General features: G+C 42.2%; 2 protein-coding genes across 2 annotated transcripts in view; one reads left to right on the top strand and one right to left on the bottom strand.

The window, feature by feature from the left end:
- The first annotated feature begins 16,343 nt into the window (after nucleotides 1-16,343).
- rasl11b (RAS-like, family 11, member B) lies at nucleotides 16,344-18,754 on the top strand. The gene is made up of 4 exons (XM_030048769.1): nucleotides 16,344-16,657; nucleotides 16,789-16,845; nucleotides 16,955-17,031; nucleotides 17,555-18,754. The coding sequence occupies exons 1-4, from the start codon at nucleotides 16,543-16,545 to the stop codon at nucleotides 18,050-18,052; spliced, it is 747 nt and encodes a 248-aa protein (XP_029904629.1). The 5' UTR covers nucleotides 16,344-16,542; the 3' UTR covers nucleotides 18,053-18,754.
- Nucleotides 18,755-20,536: 1,782 nt separating this feature from the next.
- scfd2 (sec1 family domain containing 2) overlaps nucleotides 20,537-23,245 on the bottom strand; it is a 93,491-nt gene continuing 90,782 nt past the window's right edge. The window contains exons 8-9 of the mRNA XM_030050169.1: nucleotides 22,674-22,793; nucleotides 20,537-21,120 (exon numbers count right to left, since the gene is read on the bottom strand). Of these exons, the coding sequence (XP_029906029.1) occupies nucleotides 21,028-21,120; nucleotides 22,674-22,793 (213 nt within the window). The 3' untranslated portion in view covers nucleotides 20,537-21,027. The remainder of the gene's footprint in view (nucleotides 21,121-22,673; nucleotides 22,794-23,245) is intronic.

The raw sequence follows: 23,245 nt of genomic DNA, 5'->3' as shown, positions 1-23,245 counted from the left end.
GAAACGTAGCGTCCCGCCCACCGGAGCGAAACGGCAGCTCTGATTGGTTCAGAGTTTCTCCGTTTGATTGACGGAGAGGAAAGGCCATACATAGACGTGGACGGCGAAGCTTAGCTGAGAGGCAGCCAATCAGCAGCGACTACATGAAGGAATGGTTTTAGGGAGTTGTAGTTTAACACCAGAACGGATTTAAAGGGATATTGTTTTGTGCTTTTCACCGTCGAAAAGATGCACAATGAGAGTTGAATTTTTTGTGTCCTTCTCTGGATCAGCTAACCTTGAGCAAAACTGGTATTACTTAGTACCCATTTGTAAATATAAATAATAATAATAAAAAAAATGTTGCTACCCAACTGTATGACAACTTTTAAAAAACACAGCAAGACCAAAAACAGTAAAACAGACAAAAATAAAATAAATAAATACAACTAAAATTAACAACATTAAGGTAAAGTCAATTAAACAATAAAAACACACTGAAGCAAAAAAAAAAAAAAAAAAAAAAAAAAAAAAAAAAAAAAAAATCCATATGAAGACTGTACAGGTGGTTAATAGTAAAGTATGAGCAAAGTATGAAAACTGATGGAAGTGCAATGGTGTAGAAGGTGCAATAAGCTTATGTACTGCACATGGAATGAAGGAAATGTTGTACCTTTTGCATCTCACTCTGAGGGTCCTGTACCTTCAAATCAAGGTGAGAAGTTCAGCTTCCTGTAAAAGAGGATGGTCAGAAACATTCCGAGTTGCCTGTTCAGTTCCTCAACACTTGTCGGTCAAAGTGTTTTGTCTTTTTTTCCCCCAGAAGTTTGATACTTGAACAGGACAGCGTGGCCTCAACAGGATGCAGATATAATAGCGACTTCAAAAACAGGAATCCTCAGTTGCTGTGATTATGGTCAACAAGAGAGAAAGTGCCTCTTGTGCTCTGAATGAACCGCTGACGGCAACACAGTGTTCCTTTGTCCAGTGTAACAACAACACACCTGTGGAGTTTATGTCTTCAAATGTCTTGAAATGTGTAGAAACATCCTCTCCTTATCTAAATCCACTGAAACTGTGCTACTGTGTCCCTGTCACAGCTGAAGTGCTGCACACACCATCTCAACTGGCCGGGATTATGAGAACAAAGTAGGAGGAGAGGGAAGATGCACACTCATAACTTCAGTGCAATATTATTTAGTTTATCACATGTCAGCGTTTCTGCACGTAATGTCTTCTTCATAAATAACATTGCACTGGAGTTTATGAGTGTGTGCCCTCCCTCTGCTCCTCCTGATGTGTGAGCCAGCACCTCCTCGCCCATTCTGGTGCACTGGTGTTCTCTTCTTCTTATGAAAACAAAGTAAACAGGGGCAGAACTAGATTGAGAGGTTTCTCCGTAGTTATGAAAATAGGGTTCTAAATGCTTTCAGCGCTTAAGTGGGATTGTGTTAGGAAAAAGGCCTCAATACACAGTTAGTACCTTCACATTTGTGAAAATTAAGTGAATAAAATATTGTGGGAAAAATTAGGCTTGATGAGCAGTTTGGTGCTCATTTGGTAAAAAAAAAAAAAAAACATACATTACATGTTTAATTCTATATATGGTATTGCAGAGTCATAACAGAAAAAATAGACATGTTTAAAAGAGAGAGAGAGATTATTTTAGGGGCTGGGTCAAACCAGATGGCTGCTGTTTCAGGTAGAGATAGGATCTGACAGTTGACTTTGAAGCCTCAGTAAATAAGAAGACCTTGTCCATTTGTCTTGTCCTGGCACTGTCACTACAAACAGCCGTGTCCTGTGACACAGCACAGCTGAAGGGTGTGTGTGTGTGTGTGTGTGTGTGGGAGGGGGGAGGGTGGGGGTAACCTGCACTGTAAACACCAATCAGATGGCCATGACAAAGATGGAGGGGAATGAAAGGTAAGGTTGCTCTCTGGCTCTGCAGGAGTCCCAAGCCCCCGGAGGCCTTTCGCATTCAGTGGTGGCTCTATTTTTTGCTTTGCCAACACTCGCCTTGCAATTATCTGCTTAGCATTTACATTTGAACAAAAAGAAAGGAAAAGAACAAATAAGAATGAATAACATACTTCAAAAGAAACGGGAAAGACAGAGAGAGAGAAAAGTATTGACAGAAGAAAATGCCATCAGTGTTGCCAGTTTAAGCGCTATGAGGATGGGAGAGATGAAGATTAAATGGAGTCGTAAAAACCTCATTGTTGACCTCAGCCCTGGAATGTACTATGGGTTTATATGGAAATTTGTTGATTGATGTGTTCCCATAGATACCACAGTTTATTTATGAGCTCCTTTGACTGACAGTGAAACAACTACATGCAGTGGTAGCTTGTGGGCTCTGGTGGTTTCATAGTTATAGACGAAATGTTCTCAGACATACTTTCTATTTTTGGTCCAGTCAGTGTTAATAGGATTGAGAGGCACTATGTGGATGTGGTTGCTGACTCCTACAGCTTTTATTGTAGTCATTATGGCTGTTCTGAGGACGTTTATCCACGCATATCTGAATAAATGTGCCCAGCATTGAGAACATGTTCTTTTAACAGTCTGAACACAGGATAGGCATGAAAACAGCTTCTGGACGTGTTTTTCTGATCTTTTCCCAGCTTCTCCTTGTTATTGAGACACTCAGAGATAAAATCTCATAAACACGGTTTGTTTTATCTTCCTTTTCAGGCTGTGCAGGATGTGCTGACATGAGGCCTGTGTGTCACATGAACAGTGAAGGTGGGCAAATCCAGACTCTGCCTGACTCTGGACTCTGGTGTTTGTTTGGGGCACTAGTCTCTCTCAGATGTGGTGAGCTCCTCGTGTTTGGATGAGTTTGACAGGACTTTTGTTCCAGCGACATGATTTTTGGCCAGCAGGCAGGAGTACCTCAGGGGACCTTCCCTGCCTGCCTCTGTTGAGATCTAAAGTGGAGCAAACCACAGTGTTTGGGTTTGGATGCACATACATACACACACACACGCAAACACACACACGTACGTGCACACACACACACAAGCGTCTTATTCTTGAGCTCACAGAGGGTTTCCAGTCAATGAGGCCTTCAGTACAACCAAAGGAACCGGTGACCTTCCTGTTGTTCAGCTGCAACAAAGAGAAGTAAATGAATTATGCATCATTTCCGTCACACTGAGAAAATAATCCTCCAATTTAGACAGTATGACCCTCAGTTTATACTTGGCACAAGCTTTAGAAACCCCACGGTGTGAGAGATTCTGTTCAAATAGTTTCACAGTCTTTTTTTTTTTGTTGATCTGCTTTCCTGGCACTAGTTGGATGACAACGGCTGTAGGTTTGTAGGCACATCTTTAACAGCAAGGCAAAAGGTTTAGATTCACAACCCAAAACGAACCACTTCCGTACCAAAAAACACTTTAATGCTTAAAGTAGTATACTTGAAAATTGTTGTGACAGTTCATTGACAAGCATTAAAGTAAGTTGAAGTTGAATAGGTTCTTAATTTAAAAAAAAAAAAAAAAAATCAAATGCACCATTCAATTATTTTTTTTTACAATGCAATCTTTCACCTATTTTTTTCCAGCGCTGAGAGATACAATCTCGCAATGCTTTTAATGCAAAATAAATCCAATAATTAATTTATAATCTTGTTTGTGCATCATTCAAGCCTATTTTTTGGTCTGAATAAAGAATAAATCATTGATACACATTGATGCACATTATTGTCATGGTATTGTATTGTCATTATGAATTATTGTCATTATTTATCATCATAATTCATGACCCAATGATGTGATGAGTGCCAATAAGTGTTGCATGGACAGGGGATGCTCATCTGACCTTCAGCGCTGTTCATCATCATCGTCCTGGTTTTAGTCTGGTATTAACTGACTCCAGTGTTTGGCTATAGATCATTTATGAGCCACTTACCCACCAAACATTATTATTGCATAAGCTTATCATAGTATCAGTGGTTTGACTTTATGGTTGCCAATACCTCTCTGCCTGTTATGCTATGATCATCTGGTGTTAGCAGAAAAATTAGGCAGGTGGATGCCTTCCTTGAGCAACAGAACATTCCTGAAGAGAGAGGCAGGACAGGTGTGTGGTCCTGATTTGGTCCTGTTCCCAAGTGTTTTTCTAATTTGCTATCTAGTTACCTTCACCGGAGGTGGACAAGGGTTACATTTTTGTCCCATTCTGTTTGTATTTTTTTGTGTTGTCGTTTTCCTTTAACAAGTTTACATGAAACTTGGTGAAAAGATTGGTCCTACAGCAAGGAAGAACTGATTAATCCTTCACACTGAGTGGCCAATTTCTTTTCACAAAGGTATCCATGTGGAATGACAGCATAACAATTGAGATGAAATGTTCACAGTGCCTTGAGTAGAAATACAGTTACTGTTGGTACAACTTCCTTACAAAACACAAAAATGTGTGTGTGTGTGTGTGTGGTCTTTACAGTACATTTCTTGAATATACAATACATTCCCTCACCTCAGAAAAGGCTGTTGCTGTGTCAAAATAATTGTCACATGCTAAAACACATGGGTTCTCACCGTCATTAAAGTTTATTAACCTCTCAGTGTCTTGACCCAGTGTCATGATTAACTCGTCCAATCACAGGAGATCTCCAATTAAACAGTGGTATCTTACTCAAGTTACATTCCTCACACTGCACTCATGTCACTGAACACTAAAATCTAATGAAAAACTACCGCCTATGTTACCATCAACCAGAGGAAACAATAACAACTTGGCCTGAAGTAAAAACGTAGTGAAGAGTGGGTCTTTGGCATCTTTATTGCCTTTGGTACACACTGTCCCAAGCAGACTCATCTGGAATCTAGTTTACCATGTTCCTCTCAATAGCTTCTGTAAACAGAGGAGTGGGGCATGATGGGTACTGGCTCTGTGTGGACGTGCATAGAAACACCGCTCTATCAACACAGTGGATAACTCTCTTAGCATTTTGCATTGCCTGTCTGACACACCTTTTTCCTAAGAATATAAAGAAATGATACAGGATAGGGGTGGGAGTCATGATTCATTAGCTGGCGATTCGATTTCAGAATAACTTTTCTTTTTGTGGGAAAAATTCAGGTTGACTTGACCTTGTAAACCATGAATGGAGTCGATAATTTGATTCAAAGTCTATATCTATTAATAAACTTGCACCATGCCATGAGAATCTTCTGAAATGTGAAAAAAGTCAGAGAGCAGAAAAAACTGCAATTTTTAGTATTTTGTCAGATCTCCACAAGGTAAGGTCCTTTTTTTATATTCATCTATTGAGAATTGTGAATGATGTGATTCAAAGCCTTTCACATTGATTCAGGTTGAGGTTGATTCATTCTAATTATTTCTTCATTTAACAGATAAATGCGACTTGGAAGAATTTATCATCCTTGCACTGATGCAGTGAGTGAATCGTTACACCTCCAGGTACAAGGTTAAATTCTGGGTACGTCTAAACAGCACCACTAAGAGACAAACAACATCACAGACTGCACACCAGCACGGATATTCGAGAGCATTCATGCAGACACTCATACATTCACACAGGACAGCAGAGGAGGAAAGACATCCTACACAGATGCCCAAGTCAGACCCAGCTACCTCAAAGCACCTGTACCGCTGCACACTATCACATTCAGCCAGTTAGATACCATTCATGCTGCCATAGCAACGACAGAACAATCGGTGCACTGTGCTCTTTACACAGAGCAGAGAAGACTTCAGCGCTACCATCTAATACAAGGAGCTGCAGATACCGTCTGAGTGTGTGTGTGTGTGTGTGTGTGCATATTTATGTGGCATATGCATTTACCTGCGTTTGGGATCATCTGCAAAAGTGCACATTTGTGTTTGAGTGAGTGAAAATTATCTTGTGTGCCCACAGCGCCTTAGTGCAATCCACTTGACACACTGCCTCCAGATGCAGAGGATCAGAGATGATGTTTATGTAAGAGCTAGTCAGCAATTATGATAGAAAGCAGAGGTCAGAGTGAGACTGGGGGAGAGCAGTAACTGAGGCTATATAAAGCATTGGCCTACTTTTTATGAACTCACCACTTAAGTGACATTCAAAGACTTGTGCAGCCAGGGCCTCTTAGGTCATGAGTCATTCTGTCGTCACAAACTATTTTATGTGACTGTATGGCACCGATGGAAAATCAAAAGGGAAGAAAATCCCATGAAGCAAAACTTCTCATCTTCTCAGGGAACACCAGTATTAAAGGTGCAATGTCTACTATTGAGGGATGGATTTTAAACTGAGAGAAGTAAAAAAAATCCTATAGGATATAAAATATATATTTACACTGTTTATAGAAACAAACAAACAAAAAACCTGTCCTCTGGGGAAAAATGGCATTGACCCTGAAAAGTTACCAGTTCATTGTTGTTGTTTACAGCAACAGGGCCTGCAATTTTGTTGGCATATATATGTATGATGCAAAAAAATCATCCTCTAGGCTTCCATTTACTTTAGAGTCACCACAAAATGATTTATGTCTTTTGACTTGTTCAAATCAATTTTAAAAATTGCAAAACTGCACATTGGCAGGCTCTGCCCCTGTAAACAAATATTTGTCACAATTACATAGTGTACCTTTAATGAAGTCCTTTATCATGCTTCTTATATGTGGGTCTCTTTCTAATAATAATAATAAATGGACTACAGCAGGTAAACTCTAAAATGGGTAGTATGTAGGAAATCTGCATGGCATTAGGAGGGTAAATCTCCCTAATTCCCCCACCCCACACACACACACACACACACACACACACCCACACACACACTCATATTCGATGTCCTCTGCATATTTTCTAAGTTCCTTAGGAATTCCAAATTCCTGGGTGACCCTTCCACTGGAGGCTCGGTGGTGTCTTGTCCTGATTACGGTCAACAACAATAGATCTGTTTGTATAACTGAATGCCTACAGCGAGCTGCGATCCCCGCAGAAAGCACCGGAGCTTGACCCACTTTCCAGTCCTGTGAACCGCATTAATTCACTCAGCCAGGTGCTCCTGAGACTGGAGGTACACTAAGTGAACACAGAGCAGATCTGCCTTTGTGGAGCACTGACATGGAGGTGGAGATCCAAGGGAGAAGAGGGTAAACAACCCTGTTTCACTGGCTATGCCTCAAAAGACAAAAACATACTCTTACACATAAAGCAATACAGTTGTTTCAAAGCATTCCTGCAGACACTCTCTTGCAACATATGAATTACATACATGAATTCTCAAACTGAGTAATTTCACTGCAAAAACAACAATTTAATCTCACATTTAGCCTTCAAATCTTGTTTTTCTTAAAGGAAGTTAAAAAAAAAAAAAAACTGCCTGTGGGATGAGATAATCCCATTTGACCCGTGTGCAGTTTCACTTGTTTCAGAATTTAAGCATGAATAAGCTGAAATGAAACAGTATAAGGCAGATCACACCCACTTGTATCAAGAAAATGACACTTGATTCATGAAAATTGTGGAACCAAGCTCACTGAGCAAAATTGACTCAAAATAGACTTAATGACTTGCTAAGCCGGGGATTTTTGCAGTGTTGAGAATGTGACAAAAACAAAACAAATTAACAAACTCTTTAATCTCTTCCCCCAAGGTCATGAAAGGGCTTGTGTGTGAGGCTGACCCCTGCCCCTTGTGATGTGGAGAGGATTAGGAGGGGACAGCTACGGTGGTATGTGCTCGGTGGTTTATGCAGAGAGGTGGGAGGTGCACACGTGACGCTGTAGTCTGCCGCTCCTTCCTTCAAGACGTCTCATACACATGTTTTCTCTTTTCACCGGTCATTGATGCCAGTTCCCTTCCTGAGTACAGTGTGTATCCTTAAAGAACGCTGACGTGGATCCTCTATTGCTGCCCTGAGCATTTCAGCCAGCCTTTTTTTTCCTCTTCTCACTCTGTGGTGTCCTAATAGCCCTGCGACGTCGAGCCTCCTCGCTGCTGCAGACGTAATAGCTGCTGCTGAGAATGTGTTTCTGAGAGCCAGGTTGGGGGAAGAGTGGATGCTTAGTGGTGTTCTTGAACCACCTGTGGACGGCTAAAGAGGCTGGGGAGACGCAGAGACATGAACCCTCACAGTTAACCTCAGTCAACTCAGCAAAGAAGAACAATCACATCAAAAACAAAAAACAGAAACACAGCAAAATATGACACAGTGAAACACGTTACAATCTGCACCACTTCAGTCTCATACCACATCATAATCGTTTCTTACCATCATATTTTACCCTGACATATAAATGCTGGTAAAGAAGTCACTTTACTATAATACTCATATGCCTCAGTTATTTGTTTTCTTTCTGGTTTCTTTGTCTAGATTATTTTATTTTTAATTTTTCAAAACTAGTGGGTCACCTGGCAAGCCCATTAGTTTTTTTTCAGCTCCTCCTGCACATCCTTTATGTGTTTGTCCCCCACCCCTCTTTTTGTACTGAATGCATGTTATTTTCACTGTTCATTTATGTATTGTATTATTATTATAGATTATGTAGGTGCAATAAATTGAACCAAACCAAACCAAACTCAAAAAAAGTTATGTACATATAAGGGATTTGTTGAACATACATTATAAATGCATGCATCCCTCCCAGCGTTTGACTCAGATCCTTTTTTTTTTATGCCTTGTGACTCGACTCGGACTTGAACGCTGATGACTCAGACTTGGAGACATCCATTAACTGCTTATGGACACAGAAGTGATAGTTGTGGGTCTTTTTTTTTTGTCTTCCTCCTTTTTTCCCCTCTTCTTTGTCATAATGAGAAATAGAGATTTAATTTACTTCCTAAATGACATAGCAGAACTCATGCCTTTTGTGGTTTTATACAGTACGCTGCAGTACAAGCGTACGTGTGTTCAACTTCCTCCAACCTGCTCACAGTGTGCAGAGGATCTCAGCTCTTTCTGTGTTTGGTACATACTATAGCCTGACATATATGACAACATGTCTCTGGTATGCTGTATACCCTACTGTTAATTTATTAGATTTCCATGTGGAGTTGCAGTGTAAAGGTAAAATCAACATAAACAGGATTTTGTTTGGAAAAAAAAAAAACAACAACAACCTGATAACAAAGATTAAATACGTCAAGAGATCCTGTGCTCAGAAATTCCTCTCGACAGACAAGTAAGAGATTCACTCTGGTGAACTGACACAAAGAGTGGGAGTTAGAAATGAGGCACAGGCAGACGCACAATATTTTCATTTGCTGCCTCCTACTAGCAGAACACTTTGCACTTCCGCATACACATGCTTAGACTCAAACAGGCAGCTCCTGTCTCTCCCCATCGGCCTCTCGCGTACCTTCTCCTCTCCTCCTCTCACGTACACTCACAAAGGATAGAAATCTGTCAGCGAGAGGGTGACCTTGAGAATCTAGACAAAGACTCATTTCAGTCTGCCTCTGAATCAGCCACACATGGAAATATTTTAGCAAACTTGTGTATACCAAGTTTGCCTGCATGCTGTATAGTCACTGTATGCCTAAGCACAGACTATTTGCACAGGCGTGTGTGTGTGTGTGTGTGTGTCATTTATATACACTGCTGTAAACATGTTGGAGAGTCTTTTCCAACCCATCCACTACTTCTAAACAGGAAAGGATGATTACTATAACTAATGATTTCTACTAAACATCATGATTTGTATTCCTACGTGGCATTCACATGCATAAAATATACCAAAAGTTAGTTTAGTCATGAAAAGATTCAGATGTGGGTCATCGGATGACAGGCTAGTCTTGCCAGAGGAGTATCAGTGATTCAAAGTGATTCTCAGGAACAAGGCGAAGATATTCAGCAGCGGCTCTCAGCACAGGCAATTACTTCCCTGCTCTACCCTCTCAATGGTGATTGCTATAATTTGGAGGCTCCTCTGAGTTCGACCACTCACCCGAGCAGTGGAGATAGTAATTCATCAAAGAACTGATGAGCCCAAGACCTCTGGAGATGAGCCGTGCATGGATCTCCTGCTTTATCTCATATGCATGATAGAATAGAGAACATTTTGTACGCTGGACAAATGAAAACAAACTGAAAGAGCAAGCAAGTGATATAACCTATTGTTATCACAGCAGGGCTCCAGAAAGGGCTCCACTGTGGGGCTATTCAGTTATCGCTGGGATGATCCGCCCAGTAAAGCCTCCATTTATTATTTCCTAACCTCATTTGGCTTAGAAAGTGTCACATTATACAACCCCAAAGCACCTCTGTGTTGTGTCTTCAAGCTTGTTCGTCTCATCTGTCTGTCTACAGCATGTTGACAGAATGTCTTTCATCTGATGTCTGCAGGGACACAGATGCACAGAATGAAAGACACACACACACACACTGTTAATATATTTAGCGTTATCATGGTTTTGCCACAGACTGAATGTATTTGTCGGTTTGTTTAGGTGCATATGTGCTGACAAATTAATCAGATTTGTGCTCACAGGTGCCAAATCCAAATCCATTCATGTTTATTCTTCCAGTGACAGGTAGTGACAGGTCTAAGTCGATCTGTCAGTTTGCACACAAAACTTTATTTAACCTTTGAGACCTTTGAGAAACAGAGAAGCGGGTTTGGGACGGCAAAGGACGGCATCTGTGTAGGCTACAGGCCAATTTATACTTCTGTGTCAAAATGCCTCCATAGCTATGTGGTCAGTGTCAGTGGCTCCTGTGTAGCCCAAAGAGGCCGCCACTGCAGCTCACATGCACCTCTCAAAAAATGTGACCGCATACAGGGCAACACGCAAACACAATGTGTCTGGGGTTGGGCGACTTACTTCTTCATTGTTTAGAAGCTCCACGGATAGTAAAGACAACATGAGGCCAGGAAAAGAGAGACAAGATGAGGTCTGCCAATAAATTGATTTTTACTATACCTCACCCACAATTTATTTTAACACTGCCAGATATCACTAAATTCAGGGTGAAAATGTCTCAAAAGAACGACTTTGATGATTGTGAGCTAATAAAATGGACTGCGTTAGCGTGTCCCCACTGTGAGGACAAAAAGGAAGAGCTGTAATGACAGTCCCACCAGAGGGATGAAAGCTACTACAGAATAAACTGAGGCCATACCCCAAAAAATGCTGAGTAAATTTGAAAACCCACTTGTTTTTCTCCATTTTGGCTTTATGTTCACAATAAGACAGTGTTTTGTTCAGCCATGGAAATGGGGCTTTTAGAAAATGTTTCCCAAAGTGTTTGAATTTGAGAAGGTCAGCTGGGCTTTGTAGTGTCATATCATCTGACCACAATCCAGTACTGAGCATGCAGTGTGTGTAGGTTTGATAGGGGACTTAAGCATTTGGGGCGTTTCCATGTGGACAGCACAGGCTTTTGGAAAATTGTCTAAAAACGCTTGTGAAAATGTGTGTGTGGTGTGATGTGGAGCACCAAAGCAGCATTTTCAAATTTACCAGTGAGGACATGGCCTGAGAAGCTATCAAAATCTGAATCACACCCAACTCTCATTTCTCTTTTTCTGGCTTTGACAGATAGAGTTCCTCTGTATTCCTGACACTTTCAATAGTATTAATGTCTTTAAATCCAAAACTCGGAAAACCTCTTAGTACCAGTTTTAGCTAGTAAGTGAGACAGAACTTGTCGGGGGCCTCGAATAGGGCTGATTCAAAAGCTAGGCCTTTCTACTGGCCAATCAGTAACTACTGTGGCTATTGAGCACAGACTTGGCCCAGAAACAGCCCCTAAGGAAACCGTCTGCCTATATTAAACAACAGAGGTCCTAATATGAAACTGGCTCTGCCTCCAGCATCAGCCCCAGCTCCAGCTCCGTTCCGGCTGGGCAGTAAAGCGGGCTAGACAGACAGGGCCCCAGGGAAGGGCTGAATTACCAGCCAAACGAGGCCCACCGACAGAAGCCCGAACCTATAAATCTCAACCACTGAACCCCGTGTCCCAACATGATCTGAGCAGAGCACCGTGTACATGCACCTTTGCCGCACTCTCTCACACTCCCAGTGGTGTTATCTCCTTACGACCAAGCTCCCTTAAGGTTTGATATCAAAACTGCATTCTTGCTGAATACGAGAGTGTGCGTTTGTGTGATTGTGTATGGGTTCACTGCAATGGCTGTCTGATGAGTAGTCCAGGACCATAAAAGGATCCATAAAACTGAGGCTGAGGAGCTGAAAGTGTTTGTCTTAAAGATATCTGGTGATCCAGCAATCCACCTCTTGCTCTAACATCACAGCAATTAAGTGAATATTTCACTAAGTTAAGAAAAACAACATAAATGTCAAAGACAGGGGATAATAAATGGTGTTTTTTTTAAATGTTCTCAGTATATGCATACTTTATTTTTACAAGAAATCTGCAGATTCAAGGACATATTAGTTGCTTAAGCATTAGAAAGTACATATCTCTTTTTTCACAACTGTCACTCAAGGTATGCACGTGAGTAGGAAAAAACAACTTTTCAATCAGTGAAAACAGGATAATCCTGGTGTTTAAAGTCTTACTCTAAATACACATATGGTCACACGCTCACCATGCAAAAACAACCTTTGCCTCTGTTATTACTGCAACGCCCTGCACTTTTTCCTGCCTGACTCTCCTACATACACACGACATGCATGCATATATACACACACATACTCATGCATGTATGCAAGCTCAACTGCGAAGATTGACACACACGTGTCAATCCCTACGACAGCCCAGAGACGAGAGTGGAAACCAATTATCCAATCTTACGGTAGAGATCAGCTGTGGAATGTAAACAGGAGAATGGGAGCATGAATGAGCGATGGGGAATCGTGATGTAAATATTTTCCATCATGTTTCTAAAGAAGTCAGTGATGGCTAACGCAGTGTAAAAGCTATGGCTTGGCATTCCTGAGATGGGGGTGCACTATTGTCATTCAGACCCAGAGCCAGAGCACATAGCACAACCCCCCAAGACCACCATTGCATCCTACCACTGTTGACATGCAGAGGTATGCAAATGACTGAACATGCTTGAATGTTTACATTTCAATAAGAAAAAAAAAACAACCTCTCTTCCTTTGTGTGGATCAAGAGCTGCCTGTGCCAGCAGGCCAACAGAATTTCCACTGGTCACTGCAAATGCAAATGTTCTTTGAGATATAAACAAATAAGTCATTAAATCCATCTCTGTTTTTCAGAATTACAACTTTTTCAGAACTTTTTTTTTTCTTTTTTCAGGCAGAGAAATTATGAAGACAAGAAAAAGGGAAAAGGTGAACATTCACACATCTTGATACATTTACTATATTTTTGACAACTACAACTGTGTGCATGACAACTACAAATAGTTGTCCTGATATATGAGCTGTGAGTATTTTTATGTTAGCCATGTGCCTTGCCAAAGACAAATCTCTGTTATTGCTTGCATTGATGGTTAACTACATTTTTTTTTTTTTTTTTAAATCTTGAATTACCTCTAAATAACTGTTATGAATGCCAATATAATACATACATGGAACTGCCTCTATTTTAAAACTCCTGTGTGTTGGTATCAAACTCCACTCTGGATTATTTTACTTTTTTAAGGATATTTGTGGAGCAGTTACATAGCGCTGAAGCAAATGACTGCAAGAATGCTAAATCTAAGGACAGCGATCAGTGTAAAATATACGACTCATAATAACCACCATTGCTAACAATGAAAGCCAATGAAAATAATCAACATCTATCATGATACTGATAAACATATGACCAGAGCTCAAATGCTGTGCTCCCCAGGGATGCTTCAGGCTGCCCCAGTTTCTCCAAATGACTCCAAATAAATGTCTTTTGTGTGCTCGGGCCCCAGGGGCAAAGTGATGGCCATATGCCTCTCCTCAGCTCCACTTTAAAAGGTGGGGCACTTCCATTGCTCACCTCGGGAAATCAGTCTTCACTTCTGTGTCAACAAGGACATCCCTCTGAGAATCCCCCTTAAAATCGTCATGCCCCTTGTCCCCTTCGCCAGCCCCCAATTAAGTTGACATTCCCCTGTCCTCTGTGAATACCCAGAATCCTCCCTCACCACTGTCCACACCTCAACTAAAGATTATCCCCCGTTTCACCCTCTCTAACCACCTATTGTCACCCCTGTGTGAGTGATACTCCGATCCCCAACTCAGCCCTTCTTCTGCCTTGTTCTCAGCCCACTATGTTGATTCCTCAGCTATAATTGTCTGCCTTCCCTCAGAGGTATTTTAATTTGCCTGCAGTCCTCCCTCAGGGAAAGTGAAGGCCACACTGGCTCAGTGAACAACCTCAGAGACAGAGGTTGACAGAGCTCTTTCATAACAGGGACGTCAGCAGAGCTTGGATATTGCACTTGCCCTCGGAGGACTTAAAATAATTTTTTTCTTCTATCACCACATGTACGTTGTATCTCAGCTTGAAGGACCATTCATGGGACTCTTTTATTGTAATTAGTTTACATTTCATTTGTGGACGATCTGACGGTTTATCCTCCAGTGTGAATGACTCACTGCACTGGAGACATCAGGGTCTATTATGTGGCTAATGAGTGAACAGTTAGCCCTTCATTAGACTAACAGGCTACTGGCGCTAACACAACACCTCATATATACACCGCCACACACATTCTCGCCTCATTAGCTTTCCTGTCACCATCAGCCAACTCACCTGGTTGCCAGCGCAGGGATGAGTTATTACAAATGTAGCTCAGGCTTAGATTACAGAACCTGGACACTTTTCTCATTAACCGGAAAAAGAAGAGACCTGAAATATGTGTGTCCTGTTTTGTACTCAAAACAAATCAGAATGAGTCAGTCATGTCTCTTTACCCCCAATTACCAAGGAACCAGGCATGTAAATCCCTCATCCAATCCAGGATACATCATGCTGCTGGGGAGGAGTGTCTGCCTGGCTGTGAAGTGATGTGGTGAGAAGGCTGTGACTGTGTGTGTGTGTGTGTGTGTTGGTGGGTTGGTGCACATGCACCTAGCAGCAAAGTCTACTCACGAATCCTAGGCATTAATTTCATATTTCAGAGCAGCTGCCTGTCATCGGTGCTCTTATCAAAAATACATACCAGACCATAATCACAGAAGGACTGGCTGCCAAAATACCTCAGGAGGCACACACATGAGTGCAGATGAAAGATGGGAGGGGAGGCCTGTGGGGGGGGGGGGGTGGGAAAGGGAAAGCAAAATAAAGTGGGACAAAGAGATGATACAGGTTAAATCCAAGAGGTGGGATATTGAAGAGTGGTTGCTCAGCCCTCTTGGCAAGCAGAGTATCAACAAATGTTCTGATCTTCTGCAGGCCCCCTCTTCTAAACACAGAGGGGCTGGCACCATGTTGAAACAACACACATCCACACGTGCTTATGACAGATCTGTCCTCTCTTATTTATAATGGGGAGCTGTTTTATTGCTACGGTCCCTTTTGAATATCACTGACGGCTGCAATGTTTTGTCACTTAATTATAAAGGGTCAGATGGGGTCTGTTTAGAACAAGGTGGTTGGAAAATAATTATGGGATTGGAGGACGGGAGCTCTTGCATCTGAGGCGTGTGTGCTTGCATGAGGTCTGGTGGTGTGTGTATGTGTATGTGTGTGTGTTAGGGGGTGGGGGGGTCGCATTTGTTCAACATCAGCAAGCATTAACCCCCTGTGTGGAACATTCACGACCATGGGGACATGTCTGAGCAGCTCCCGGCTGTAACCAAACACTATGGGCCTGGACTTTACATGCGCAGGGTCTGGCTGCATCCCATCCACACAAAACAACTCAGGCACATGCACAAGTACAAAAGCAAACGTGCAATAGATAACCACATTTTCAGCTCAGTGCACATCAAAAAGTTCAGAGAAAAACTGAATTTTTGATGGGTAGAGAGGCTATTGGGGATTTATTTAAGGGGAAATGTGGGTGATGATTGTTTGCACTTGTACTACCCAACAGAAAAATCACTTCAATATTCCAACAATATTGCAGTATTGATTTGTTCTGGGTCTATGGGATTCAATGGCTTTATATGATGACTTATTTTCTTCATAGCATCTCTTATGGTATCCATATAATACAGACAAGAATAACATTTTGCTGTGACATTTCTGTTATGGCCTTCAAGAATTTTTATTCTTATCATAAGCGTCAATCCGCTGTAAAGCAGGAATTACATTTTTTTCCCCTTCTCCCTCTCCATCTAAAAGAAAGGCTGTTTTGTCAGATCGTGCAGCCGGAGGACCCACCTGTTGCAGGAGGATTTCTTCCTTGTGTGAGCCTGCGTGTCCACGTGTAGTGGGGCAAAGAACCGAGGGAGACTCAGCAGCAGCCAATCAGATGTGACCGAGGCTGCAGCGCCATATAAACCCGTGTGCGCTCCTCCTGGGCAGCATTCACGCAGTCAGACGCCTCCAGTGCGCTCCTTGTGCGTGCCAGCCTCCCACTTCCACTGAACTGGATGCAGGAATAACTTCGCTTCGCCCAAGGTTTTTTTTTTTTCGTGGACTTTGCTAGATTTGAACGAGACTTTTAGACTTTGCACAAGGGCCATAAGAGGATAGATATTTTCCCTTTCGCTGCTTTCGACGGAAATTGTGCATCGGGCAAAATGCGTCTGATCCAGAACATGTCAACCATCGCGGAGTACCCGACACCCGAGTTCCCGCAGCCCAACCGGGTTATTAAAATAGCTGTGATTGGAGGCAGCGGAGTTGGGAAAACAGGTGAGATGAGAAACAACAACAATCTTCACGTCTTGTACAGAGCATACCAGTCGCACTTTGAATGCGAGTGGCGCATCTGGGTCTTAACATGATATATTTGTTCTAATAGTCACCGCTTTTCTTTATTTCAGCGCTGGTGGTGAGATTCCTAACGAGGCGTTTCATCGGGGACTACGAGAGAAACGCTGGTAAGTTACAGATCAGCATAACCACCGAGGATCAAGTGTATGTCTTTTTTTCTTTAAGACAGTCAATCATTTGGTGTTAAAAAAATACTTTTCTTTGCCCTGTCCTCAGGTAATCTGTATTCAAGAGAAATCCAAGTGGATGGAGAGCAAGTGACCATCCAGGTCCAAGACACCCCTGGCGCAGAGGTAAGCTCTCTTCTCTCAAACTTGTACAGAATCTGGTTAAATTCATAGAAAGCTGCTCTTATACAGGGGTTAGGTGTGCGCCAGTACAAAAGCCACAGCCCTCCCATTGAACATACAGCAGCCAGAGACCAGATTTGTCAAGCTCATCCAAGCTCTTTTAGGTTTGGCACAGGGCCAAAGATAGAGATTTTTTTCTCTGTAGTAGAGTCCTTCAGTCTGGCTGTCTAATTCCCTATTTAGACTAATGGATGTCTGAGGCCAGAGTAAATGATACCTCAGTCCAGACTCCTCAATCACCCACACCTCTCTGTCCTCACTTACTCAGCAGCAGAGGAGTAACCCTATAGCTCTTGTCTGCCTCAGAGAGCATTCCATTCATTACAAAGGACCAATTGCATAATGTTAGAAGATGTTAAATCTGGTTGAATTCGCCTCACTGACTGTGTTTTATAGTACAACAGGTTTGTAGGTGTTAAGTGCGCTAGAGTGTGTTTTAATCACTCTGTCTCTTTCTCTATCCAAGGTGACTGATAATGGCATCAGCTTCCCTGACCACATAACCTGCTCCATCCAGTGGGCTGATGCCGTGGTGCTGGTCTACTCTGTGACAGACCGCCGCAGCTTCGACCTGATCGACCAGCTGCACCAGCTGGTTGTTCGTACCGGCGGTGCCAACATGCCCCCTGTCATTCTGCTGGCCAACAAGGCGGACCTGCTGCACCTGAGGCGGGTGGACTCCCAGCAGGGCCCCTTGCTGGCAGGAACACTGGGCTGCTCGTTCTATGAGGTGTCCGCCAGCGAGGACTACAACCAGGTACATGGGGCGTTCCACCGGCTGTGCTGCCAGCTCGCCAAGCAGCCGCCACCCGCCTCTATCGCCTCACACAGCCCTGCCAGCACCGCCTCAGAGAAGAGGCGCTCGCCCCTCATCCCCAGGCCGAAATCTCCCAACATGCAAGACCTGAAGAGGCGATTCAAGCAAGCCCTTTCAGCCAAGGTCAGGACTGTCACCTCCGTGTGAGCAGGACAGCTGACGAGAAAGTGGTCCAGAGTGGCCGCAGAACAAAGGAAAGCATTGGAGGAGGTAAAGAAAAGAGAACAGTGGAGATTCATGCTTCTCCGTTGAAATCTCCTGCCACTGTTGCTGGAGGAGGCAGGTGTATGATTGGGGCAGATGAACCTTGACAGAAGTAATCTGTCGGTGGGTTTCCATCTGTCCTGACTGAAAAACTGACAGAGGAGCAGCAGTGGTGAGGAGCTCATCATCTTGAGAGTGGACAGACACCTGAGGACAAGAGGCAGCTGTCTGAGGTCAAATGAAGCTCAGACGCATTGCAGATAAACTGAGAAACTATAATAAAACCTCCTGGCAACAGCAGCTCTGAAGGACACGACTTACTTTTTTGCCTGTTGCCTTAAGTTTCAGTGTTTTGTTTAGACTGCCGCTACATGGCAGAACTAAATGCTTGTGTTGTCTGACTTACCAGCCACTTGAGCCAAGGCTCTGTGCAGCAGTATGCGTGTTTAGTCTCTCATCTGTCAATTTCTGTGGTGCATTCCTTGTACAGCATCCAAAACCATCATTGTGCGTGACAGAGTGATGAATTGAGGGGGAGGCTCCTAGCGGGGCAGCAGACACAGTATGTAGCGTTTGGCAGGTTATTACTGATGCACTTTAAAGGGAATAGTCCAGAGGGCCCATTTTTATTTATTTGTTGTGAATTCACAGTTTGTTCAAAATAAAAAAAAAAGATGAATTTCATGATGTGTGGCATTTTTATGACTTTTTGCTGAGTTTTACATCTCCATTTGCCTGCAGACATGGGTGAAGCTACCAACACACACATGCCAAACATGAGTGTATTCACGACACACTGGTAGCCATGGATCTGAATAAGACATGTCTAAATTATTTCTATGTGCAGTATGTGCCAAACACAGACATTTTATACTCTCCAGATTTTAGAAACAATTGATCAACCACCTGTGTGCTGACCATGACTCCAGGAAAACATGAGAAATCTCACTACTGCTGCAGAGCAAACGACAAGCAGCCAAAGATAGTCCGACTGATATATATTTATATCAATTATAATGAATGGTTCTTTGGCTGCCAGAAGCAACATATGGCAAGAAAATACACGATGCGTGACTCAGGACTTGTGATCATGTATTGAAACTAAATCTAAGAGCCTGGACCGGTCCATGATGTAAGAAAATCAAAGCTGCCTGACATACATAGGCTTTTATCAAATAATCAACCAATTTGACAAAAAGAAAAAGATGACTGGCTGCTCTATAAAATCAAAAAGATCAAGGAGGTGTTGAGTACTCTTGGAAATGGGAAAAACAGAGCACTTAAGAGGGAGATGCAGCTACTCCAATTATCATGAAATGTGACAACGAGGAAGGAAACATTAAAGCCTTTATTTTAGTGGCTAAATCTTTGAAAAGCAATCATGTTTCGACCACTGAAAGTCTCCATCAGGGCTTTCAAAACGGACAATATGGGTACAGCTTCACCTTCAGTATATAGTTGCAGTAACCAACAGGAGGCAATCACATGACTCAGAGTATCATGATGAGTAAATACACAATTAACAACAACACAAGAGATTACACAGATAAATATACATAAGTATTATAAATGGAAAATAGGTAGCATGTCACATTCAGATCTAGTGTTAATTAATGAAAACACATATGTAAAACATTTAAAGGATATATTTGAAACAAGTTGATGAAAAAACTCTTAATTGACAAAACAAATGTAAACCCTCTGTGGCACCACCTGTGGAGCAGACAGCTATCTCTACCCTCTGAGAACACAGAGCTCCCAGTAAATGAGGACTTTTCAGTAACATTCAGCTCTTTACCAATAAACACAACTATGTGGGAGTTGCTCTGTTGGCTCTGGCATAGTAGAAGAAAATCTGTTTATTTACAGTCCACTATTTCATTAGTGAATCCTGAATATCGTGTTACAATCTGTCAGACGAGCCAGCCAGCTACAAACCACATGATTCTTTCACTGCCAGGTTTATGTACCCCCCCCTCTCTTATTCACCAGTTTCAGCTGATCACAAACAACGTTGAAAAGGAAGAACTTCAAACTGCAGAGTTGAGCCTCAGCTACCTCTTGTTATTCTGAGCAGATTCAGGTATGTGGATATGAAAGCTTATCAAGCAGGAGAGTTAAAACCCTTCTACCGCGGAGGCTCTGAAGGTTGAAGCTGATCTCCAGGTGTGACTGACTTATTAGTCTTAGCAGACAACATGAAATGACTTGTTAATTATTCTGCTCTCTGTATGATGTGGTGAGGTGTGAATGGACCCTAACAGAGAGAGTGTAGGTTCAACACTACAACCGCACCAAGCAGCAGGCCCTCCTGCTCTTCGCACCTTCACTAATAATGAGTTCACACATAGGAGAGACCATTAGCACATCCCAGCCAAAAGAGCCAATAAACTCAGCCTGACAAAAAACTTACTGTCACACAATAAATAAGTCTGAAAAGTGAGAGTTTATTTTATTTCTATATACTTTTTTGAATGAACATTTAACACAAAATGCAACTCAGACATAATGATCTTGCATAGCCACACCTCCTCCTCACTAGCAATTCCACGTTTGACTTCCGAGATGTATTTGGCAGCACAAGGGAGACATAACCTAATGAGATGGCTTCCGGCAAAAATATTCCAAATATTTGCTTTGATATATTAACTTTACAGTTCATGTTTAGAGGAAAAGAAATGAAACCAATCAATCAAAACAAATGAAGAATGCACACACTGTTGGAATGTTTCTAAAATGTTAAGTGTCTCTGAACTTGTGTATTCCCAGTCTCTCCGAGCCTCAACCAGAGCATTACTCATCACTCATTACTCATTATTCACACTCTTCAAGGCGATGGCATATGTGTAATGAGTGTATGTCTGTGTGTGTGTGTGTGTGTGCACGTGGCCATGATTGTGTGTTTCCACGTGTCGTGCTCAGACACCAATATCGGGCATCAATCTTTGGGTGGTGAAGAGCAGCTCGGGAATATCCGATGGTCTCAGCAACCTGGTGGAGAGAACCAGCACCTGAAGCAGAGCAGAGCAAAATGGTAACAATTAAATGAGGTCCTCTGTGGCCGGGTCACTGGGTCAGGACCTAAAACTGTCCCTGGACCTGTGTGATGGCGGGACCAGTGTGCTTCAGTAAAACCTGATCCAAGTGCAAAACGACATTTTAGCAATTTTGGTCCAGACTGTCAAAGTTCACGAACCTTTCCTCTGCAGAAAACCGCCAGGTCAGAGATGATCGGCCACAAACACAAAGAGAAAGAGAGAGGCGAGTGTGTAGGACGTGTGCACTTGTCTATACGTATGGTGTGTGTGGGCTGAGGTCAGTGTGTGTGTGCTGAAGTGAGTTTGTGTGTGGGCCAGCAGGATATTACACAAGCTTGTCTTTAGTCTGCTGTTCTGATTACAGATGGCGGGCTTTGATCGTGGCCAGGCCTTTCATTGCTGCTGGCCTCCGTCTCTATGCCTTTTATTAACACGGCCTATGATTATACAGTACGCAGCCTGATCGCTCTATCCCCCGTTTCTCGCACTCTCTCCCTTTCTCGCACGCAGAAGACACACATTCATCTGCATGTTTACATGTGACTGTGGACTGCACATGTAATCAGCCCTCAAACCACACAAAGGCACAGGCAGACACAACACCACATGTGTGCCATTACGGTGCAGATATCAGCTGATGCCCTGTCCTCCACACCTGATGTGTGCCACCTGAGCATGTAGGTCAGGGTGTTTGCCTCATCAGTTGTTACATTCACCACCAGTGAAAAACAGAGTCCATGTTTGAAATGTCTCCCAAGGTGGCTGAAAGAGCCTGTGCTGTAACAGATAACCCTTAACATCTAATTTTCTGTGGCTGGATAGAGAGATGACTCGACTCAATTAGCTTTGCTTTGCTATAATAATGAATATAAACAATGTAAAACTGAGTTGCATAAGATAAAGCACTGTAAAGCACTGTTTTCATTATAAATAGTGCCCCAATATCGATTTCAGATTTCAATTTGTGAGAGTTTTTTTTTTGTCATTATTTGTTTGTTCATTTAATAATTTTAACAATGAATTTGTGAATCAGGGTCACTCTGTCTCAAGTGCTCATATTTGGATTTACTACTCCTACTCCTGACTTGCTCATATGGATGGTGCTGTAAAATTCAGAAAAAAAATAAAAATAAAAAAACAGAGAGAGAATTGTAAAACTACATTAAAATTAAACATGGATTCAACACAACTGTTTTTTCTTCCCCTTCATCAAACAGTCAGCTTTGAAAACATAAGCAGATGGTGCTGAGAAACTCCAGTTCACAGAGCTAGAGTGATCCAAGAAGAGCTGATATTTTAATTTAGCAAAGATCCATGAATTTAGTAGTTCTGGGGGTTTTATTATTATATTTTACACCGGAAAAATCAGAGAAATACACAAGGGTGTCTTAAGCAAAGCTGAACATTGTATAGATTTTAATGAGAAGGAAGAGGAAAAGGACATATATACTTGGAACTGTGATTATGTAAAAACATGTCTTTTCTTCTGGTAGCTTTTATTTTCTTCATGACTATTGGCTACTCACCTGGGTCCCTGGTTTCTGATTGGACACAATCTCTTTGATGAGTCGAAGCTCTGAGGGTGTGACTCCGCCCACCAAGAAGAGGAAGAGCAGCGGGTTGTCGCTGGGGTGTGGACGACTCACCTGGAATCAAAACAGGGACTGTCACTGGTTAAATTTTTTTTTTTCAATTGACCTCAGAAGCCTTGTTGTCATTTGTGTTGGAATTGTTGGCATTCTTGAGATTTATGGATTGAAACAATCTATAGAAGAAAAGTATGAGGTGTAGCTAATTCTTGTTTATACACAGAAGAAAAACAAAAACATATTTTTTCATAACCTGAACATGATTGGTGTAGTTTTAAAAAATTAACATGCCAACAGCTAAGTGGTTAGCCACCTGTGATGGCAGGCCGCACATGACTGGAGTTGTAGTGATTCTCCCCTCTTCTCATATGTTTTTTTGACATCCAAGAACAAAGATAATAGGCTGGCTGAATAAAAGAACATGGCAGCTTGCTAACAAGGCATTTTTTATGGCTCCCCAGTGAGATATCAGGCACAACCGGTCACAGAACAGCCAGCTACCTATTTAA

Source organism: Myripristis murdjan, chromosome 4, assembly GCF_902150065.1.
Source record: "Myripristis murdjan chromosome 4, fMyrMur1.1, whole genome shotgun sequence".
Taxonomy (NCBI): Eukaryota; Metazoa; Chordata; class Actinopteri; order Holocentriformes; family Holocentridae; genus Myripristis; species Myripristis murdjan.
The sequence above is the reverse complement of the archived record's forward strand: the minus strand, read 5'-3'. Positions and strand labels throughout refer to the sequence as shown.